General features: G+C 55.1%; 1 protein-coding gene across 1 annotated transcript; it reads left to right on the top strand.

Moving 5' to 3' along the window:
- The first annotated feature begins 247 nt into the window (after window positions 1-247).
- Window positions 248-6,592, top strand: Klf10 (Kruppel like factor 10). Its single transcript, XM_041637751.1, has 4 exons — window positions 248-606; window positions 3,263-3,493; window positions 3,588-4,500; window positions 4,893-6,592. Exons 1-4 carry the CDS (start codon window positions 571-573, stop codon window positions 5,150-5,152), a joined length of 1,440 nt encoding a protein of 479 aa, XP_041493685.1. The 5' UTR covers window positions 248-570; the 3' UTR covers window positions 5,153-6,592.
- The last annotated feature ends 820 nt before the right edge of the window (window positions 6,593-7,412 follow it).

A 7,412-nucleotide genomic window follows, 5' to 3' on the forward strand; every position in this document is an offset into this window, starting at 1 on the left:
GCGGGCTTCCCTCCCCTCTCCTGACCCCCCTCTTCCTACCCCACCCCCCACGTGGGGCCGGCTCTCCGCAAAGCCTGGACGCCGCCCGCCACCGCGCCCGCTGTCGGCTCTGCCCCCGCCGGCGGCACCGCCCCCAGGCACGCATGGGCGGGGACGGGAGGACTGGGAGACGAGGGGTGGGCGCGGGGCGTCCCGGAGTCAGGTGGTCCCCGGAGTTTCCCCGGGGCAGGACCGAGGGAACACGGCGCCTCGGCTTGTGTACACGCTCCACTGACAGAGCTTCTTGCAGTCGGGCAGCCGCTGATCACGCGTGGCCCCGCCAGCCCATTGGACGAAGCCTCACACACCTTTGCCGCTGATTGGCCGGCGCCAGGCCCCGCCCCCTCCCCCGCCCCGCGGCGCGGGGCAGGCAGAGCGGCTACCTGAATGGGGAGGGGGGCAGACGGCGCGGAGCGCGGCGGCGTCGACGTCTAGTGTCTCCAGTGCGCCCGTCTGTGGCTCCTCAGCCAGCACAGCCAGGCTCAGCGAGAAGCACAGCTCGCACCCTGCGGCCACCCGGGCAGCCCGACCATGCTCAACTTCGGTGCTTCTCTCCAGCAGGCTTCGGTAAGTCACCTGGGGATGCTGGTCCTTCCCAGCCGGGGCGCGAAGCCCGAGTCCCCTCCAGCAGCCACGCCTGACGAGGACCCAGGCTGCAGCGGGGGTCCTGCAGGGATTCCTTGCCTGCAGGCTGGGGCTATCATCGAGGGCGTGTGCAGAGGAGGGGTCTGCCCTAAGAGGAAACCTGGGACCCGCACCAGGAGACAGCGATCTTTTCCCTGGGTGTCCAGCAGACAACGGGGAGCGCGACTCGGGGAGACCCGAGGAGAGTGAACAGGAAAGGAGGGGGGCTGCCTCCCTGGAAGCGCGGTTAAGCTGGAGGGGGCGCCCTGCACCTGGCACTGGCGGGAGATGCCCCTGTCTGCACCAGGAGCGCGACCCGCGGTGGCAAAGACTGCTCAGGAGCTGTTTGCCCGAGAGGCGGGCGCCTGCTCGTCGGGGAGGGAGAAGGGGTGCTGCCAGGTGGGGACCACACGGCTGGGGTCGCCCGGAGCTGGGGGGATGGATGGGACGCGGGCTCTCCGGGCGCCGGGGGAGGCGCGCACCCCCGCAGACGTCGGGAGGGGACTCCCTTCCCGGGAGGCAGGTGGCCGCCGATGGATTACTCTCGGCGGGGAAGGGGGCGCAGGGCCCTGCCTTGGAGCCCGACAGCTGGGCGGGGGAGCGGGGACCGCGAGACGCGGGGGCCGCGTGTCGAGGCGGGGAGCCCGTACCCGTGGGCGCCCGCACGTCTGGGAGCCTGCAGAGAGGCGGAATGCGAGGGGTCCGGGGCTGCTGAAAGCAGCAGCGAGGGGGCGCTTGGCGCCTGCGGGAGACGCGGGTGGGTCGAGGTCCCGCGAGCCGAGTGGGCGGAGCGCCCCGGGCTCGGAGCGGTCGTTCCCGGGAGGAGGGCGGCGGTCGTGCTTCCGCGGGGACCCGGCTCCTCCTCCCGCAGCCGAGGCGGAGGCCCGGGCATGGGCGGCGAAAGGGTGCACCCGGGGAGCTCCTCGTCCCCGAGTGACCCAGCCCCGGCCTCCGCCAGGGGCGGGAGCGAGGCCCGGCCCTGCTGTCGGTTCCTAAGGGAACCGCGGCTCGGGGAGGGGGCAGTGGGAAGGGGCGGGCGCCTCCGGAGCCGACACCGCCCAGCCCTCGCGCCGCCCGGTGCGCACTGGCGAGCGGTTGGCGGCGGCGCCCGCGGCCCCTCCCCGGGCGGGCGAGCGGGGGCGGGGGCCGAGCTCAGGAAGTAGGGGAAAGGTGACGGCGCGGCAATTCCCAGTTCACGTTTCCTGCGCCGGCCGGAGCAGCCGCTGATCACGCTTTGTTCACATGCCTCGGCCCCCTCCTCCTCCCCGCGCCCCCGCCCACCCGGGTCGCCCAGCCAATCCTGGCACGGGCCGCAGGCCGGCTGGCCAATGGCAGGGGCGGGGCGCGGGGACGTGCGCGCGGCGGGCAGGCTTCCCGGTGACTCACTCGCCAGCCTCCTAGAGGTTAGGGCGGCCCCATCCGTTGGTCCCCGCCAGCAAGGATCTCCCCCGCCGGCCTCCCGCGCCCCGCCCCCGCCAGGCTTCCCTTTCCTGCCTCGCACCGGCTCTTTGCCCCCCTCCCAGCTTCCCTTCCCGGCGCACATTCTTCACCCCTGCCTGCGTGCCTGCCTTTTTTCCACCCCTTTCTTTGCGTCGGTGCCTAGAGGCTTTTTACACTTAGGCTTCGCATGGCAGCTTACATAAAGGCGCGAACGATTATGCAATGACATTGTTAGTAAAAGTCCAAGAATAATGTCTGTTTCCCCCACACCCTCAATAGGAAGATAGACTTCTGGGTGTTTTTTTGTTGTTTTTTGTTTTTTTTTTAAGATTTAAGACTATCTTTACAATTAAATTTTATGTATTTATTAGTTTTGCTCTGTCTTTTTGAGTGACTTGCTATATGGCCCAAGTTGGCCTTGAACTCTTGTTCTGCCCCCCTCCCCCAGTTTAGAAGACTTTTCATAATTTTTGCAGCCTCTGCATTGATCAGAAGGATTTGGAAGTTCTTTTTAAAAGGAAAATAGAGATGATAGGTGTTTCTTTTGAAACGCACCTCAAGGAACTCTTAGTGGAGTTGCACAAACATAAACTCTTACCAAGGCGTGTTTTAAATAAGTTAAAGCCAACTTGTGCACTCTGAGGAGTTTGTTTTTTGGTTTGTTTGTTTGTTTGTTTTGCAAATTCTAAGCGCATAGATTTTATGCCTACCTGGTCCCGTTGTGTTGGATAGATCCAGTAAAGTAATAGAGATGGAGAGATTGAAACTTGCCCAAAATAAACCTGGGGTTTTCCCGCTTGGATTGTTTGTGTTCTGTTTTTGAAGTGCAGCTTCCCACCGCTCCGCCTCCACCATCCTGAGATTACACATATAGATAGTTTACCATGCCTGGCTAGACCCCCCCCCCCCCATTTATTTTATTTTACCGTTTGTAATGAAGTTACCAGTTGCAGATAACTGGATGTAACGTTTTTAACTTGGGAGTAGTTTGCTTTAAGTCAAATTGCACTTTAGGACCCACCAACCCTGGTCTCCGTTCCCTTGCTACGGTAAGGTGGCATCCTTTAACGTCGAAGCGTGTTTTAAAAACAAAAAGTTTGTGCACCCCTGTCACCTGAGCAACTGGAATGCTGATGAAGCTTAACGTTGGTTCCTACAGGAGGAGAAGATGGAGCTGATGTCTGAAAAGCTGAGAGACAGTGTGTACCCCTGGAACAAGACGGAGAAGAGTGACTTCGAGGCTGTGGAGGCGCTGGTGTCTATGAGCTGCGACTGGAAGCATGGTTTCAAGAAATTCCTTGAGGCCAGGCCTGTCACTCCAGTGTCTGACACATCAGAGGAGGAGAGCTTGCTGCCAGGGACACCCGACCTTCACACGATCCCGGCGTTTGTGAGTGTTCTTAAGTGGGTGTAAACTGCAGCATTTTTTAGTTTTCACATAAACGAATTATTTCTCACGGTGTTGCTGGTGTTTCTCTTTGTAGTGTCTGACTCCGCCTTACAGCCCCTCTGACTTTGAACCCTCTCAAGTGTCAACTCTGATGGCACCAGCGCCATCTACTGGCCACTTCAAATCATTCTCCGATGCCCCCAAAGCTCCCCTTGCTGCTCCTCCCAAAGAGGAAGGAAAGAGTCCTGTGGCGGCCCCTCCCCTCCCTAAGGCTCAGGCAACCAGTGTCATCCGTCACACAGCTGATGCCCAGCTCTGTACCCACCGCTCCTGCCCTGTGAAAGCAGCTAGCATCCTCAGCCATCAGGACAGTTCTTTCCGGAGAAGAACCCACCTAAATACCGAGGCTTCACGAAAGAACATACCCTGCGCGGCCGTGCCACCAAACAGATCCAAATGTGAGCCAGACGCACCGGCAGAGGGTGACGAGAAGGCAGGTGCCGCGCCCTGTGACTTGGCTGTGCCGTCCTCAGAGACGGTCATTTGTCCGTCTCAGCCGGCTCCTGCGTCCCCATTGCAGAAGTCCGTCTTGGTCCCCTCACCCACAGTGCCCACTGCGGGCGTGCCACCTCTGCCTGTCATCTGCCAGATGGTTCCCCTTCCTGCAAACAACTCTCTGGTGACCACAGTTGTCCCCAGCACTCCAGCCAGCCAGCCACCAGCTGTCTGCCCCCCTGTGTTGTTCATGGGCACCCAGGTGCCCAAGGGCACCGTCATGTTCGTCGTTCCCCAGCCTGTTGTGCAGAGCCCGAAACCTACGGTGGTAAGCCCCAATGGCACCAGACTGTCTCCCATCGCCCCTGCGCCCGGATTCTCTCCTTCGGCAGCGAGAGTCACTCCACAGATGGATTCCTCCAGAGTGAGGAGTCACGTCTGCAGCCATCCCGGCTGTGGCAAGACCTACTTTAAAAGTTCCCACCTGAAGGCCCATGTGAGGACACACACAGGTACGGCGCACGTGTGTGTTGTCTTAGAGATGAGTATGCACGTGGGGTTTGTCCACAATCACAAGTACAAACGAGTGCATCTAAGGGTTTGCTTTGCGTGTGATAAAGTATTTTTTAAATTGTTAAATTTGTCCCTGGGCCCCGTGGCACACTTGGGGAGTGGAGGCAGAAGCAGCAGCACACATCTGGGGGTGTGTGATCATCTCTGGCTGCCAAGTGCTGGGACTTAAGGCATGTGTCCCCCACGCCACGCACGTCTAGCATATACTTCGGTGATCTGCAAAGTGACCAGCTTTTAGTTCTAAATGATGTCTCCTCGTACAGCTCTAGATGTGGTAGATTCAGTCCGGAGGTTCCTCGGGGTAGTAACCGTCTGGCTGTCTTTGTTTCAGGGGAGAAGCCTTTCAGCTGCAGCTGGAAAGGGTGTGAGAGGAGGTTTGCTCGCTCTGATGAACTGTCCAGACACCGGCGGACACACACGGGCGAGAAGAAATTTGCCTGTCCTATGTGCGATCGCCGGTTCATGAGGAGTGACCATTTGACCAAGCACGCCCGGCGCCACCTGTCCGCCAAGAAGCTCCCAAACTGGCAGATGGAGGTGAGCAAGTTAAGTGACGTCGCTCTACCTCCAACCTCCGCCTCTGCACAGTGACAGGCCGAAGGATGAAGAACCAGAACTAACTTTGGTCAGTCAGGAGCCAGCGATGGTGTCAAGATGCTTCTGCGAGTCTGTGGTCCTCCAGCAGGGGCCAAAGCAGAAGCCCCTCGCCTGAGGAAAGGCCAGCCTGGGTTAGATGGCCAGTGCTTCAGCCGCAGGCAGGTCACAGAAGGGCAGGTTTCATTTCTTACCACACAAGAGATGAGAAAGCTTTTTCTCCTTTGAATAGCGTTGAAGGTTTCGGATGAGGTCAGCACAGATCTTGAATCATGTCCACATTGGTACTTAGTTTCTACAGTTTATACTTGAGGCCAGCTTGGCCGCGTGGCTCTTCTAAAGCATTGGATTCAAGAATCTAGAGGCTGGAAGTTCCGGTACAGAGATGGAGCTGGGGAATGAGCTTGTGTCCCACAGAGACGCCATCTTCTCCTAGAGTTATCTTGGTTATTGTTCCTCATCCTTCCAGTCACCTCCGTGGGTGTAGTTATTATTGAGTATACCTAAAACTGTCATTTCCCCACTATTGTTGGTATTTAAAGTTGAACAGCTGTACATTGTTAAGGGGGAGCCAGAGGTGGACCCCTCATTAATTTAATTGCTTGGAAGCACAGCTAAAACAATTTTTTTCGTGCATTTTTTTAGTTTAGTGTTAATAACATTTAGGCATTTTACTCTTCTTTAGGTTTTAGTTTGCCTGCAGTTTCTCGTGTAGATTTGGAAATTGTGTACCAATGTGTTTTCTGTAGACTTAAGTAAGATAACGCTGCACTTTGTTTAGGAAAAAAACCTGAAGATGAAAGTATGTATTGATGAGGAGGGATGTCGAATCTGAGATAACTCCTGAGAAAGATGGCTTTACGTCGTCATAAAGGATGCTCACGTCAAAGATACACTGTGTGCTTTTTCAAATTAGGAAGTTAATGGCCGTTACAGATGGACAGTTTTCCTCTTTATTTATGGGAGTTTTTCAGGCTGTGGGAATAGATAGGTAGAAAATCCGTCATTAGAACATTCACTTCCAACTTGAAACGACGTTCACGATGCAGTTGCGTTCTCAACCACCACAGTGTTTGGGCACCTTCGGAATTCACCGAGACCCAGGGCCTCGCATGTGTTCTACAGGTGCTCGCCCGCCGAGCTGCGTCCCCAGCCTAGAACAGTGAGTTCTGCTAACAGTATTTCTGTTCTGGTGTAAAATGGATAATTCACTTGGTAGTAAAGGTAAATTGTCCAAAATCTATAGTGAAAAACTGTCACTATACCTCCCATTTAAACTGTTTCTGTATCTTGGGTGTAGGTTTCTGACATGCAAACTTGAACCCTTGAAAAAAAAAATTTCTTAAAAAAAATGATGAATCATGAGTTCCAATTTGCACAATATTTTTTGTTGTACTTTATACCTTGTTTACAATAAAGAGCTTCCTTTGGTATAAACGGTGGTTTGTTGATGTGTTAAACTCTACTCTCTGTCTCATCTCGACATGGACCTTCTTCACATTGGAACTTGAGGCCAAGGTTCTTTGCTGAAATGATAGGTAAGCCAGACAGTTAAAGAAATGATTTCCGGGCATTTGGTTGTTTTTGAGATGGCCCTCCGGCCTCTGCCTCCCACGTGCTAGGGTTTGAAGTGTAAGCCACCACATGGTTCACCTTTTAGTTTTGTATATTCTTGTACATTTTGATAATTTGAAGTTCAGATGTAGCTCAGCGAAACCTTGTTAAGTACACTGGAGTTAGCTAGAACACCACAGTGAGTTTACATGCACTGCAAGTGACGAGAAAGACGCTGACCTAGTCTCGAGTTAAAGTCACTCAGACCAAGAAGTGCTTCCTTAGCCTCAGTGGGCATACCACTGGGTACTTAAGCGGAGAGAGTTGTAAATAGGGTGTGATTTTTATAAGGTCACTATTTTAGTTGACCAAAAAAAATCTCACTGTGCTCGTGAGAACATTACAAACATAACCCCTGATCTAACATCTGACTCACTTTTTGAGACTAAGTCCCACTGTAGCCCAGGCTGGCCTGGAACTCACTAGATAGCCCAGGCTTTCCTCAAACGTGCAGTCATTCTGCCTCTGGAATGCTAGGGTTGGGTGTGCATCACTATTCCAAGTCCAGACAACCTGTTTTTGCTCAGACTTCCCCCACTGGTTGGTTGGTTGGTTTCTGCCTTCCCTGTATGAATCTTCCCTAAGATAAGTTATTGTGGTATGCTAATTCCTTCATTGTATGTTCATCTACTTGGTTACTCCT

The sequence above is a fragment of the Microtus oregoni genome, unplaced genomic scaffold (genome assembly GCF_018167655.1).
Source record: "Microtus oregoni isolate MIOR12 unplaced genomic scaffold, Mior012 000053F_ref0000044, whole genome shotgun sequence".
NCBI classification, from domain to species: domain Eukaryota; kingdom Metazoa; phylum Chordata; class Mammalia; order Rodentia; family Cricetidae; genus Microtus; species Microtus oregoni.

Excerpts from the sequence above, each read along its gene's own strand:
- Klf10 (XM_041637751.1), top strand. The coding sequence starts at position 571 with ATGCTCAACTTCGGTGCTTCTCTCCAGCAGGCTTCG. Across the intron at positions 607-3,262 it reads CTTCTCTCCAGCAGGCTTCG|GAGGAGAAGATGGAGCTGAT; the intron begins GTAAGTCACCTG and ends TGGTTCCTACAG. Across the intron at positions 4,501-4,892 it reads CCATGTGAGGACACACACAG|GGGAGAAGCCTTTCAGCTGC; the intron begins GTACGGCGCACG and ends TCTTTGTTTCAG.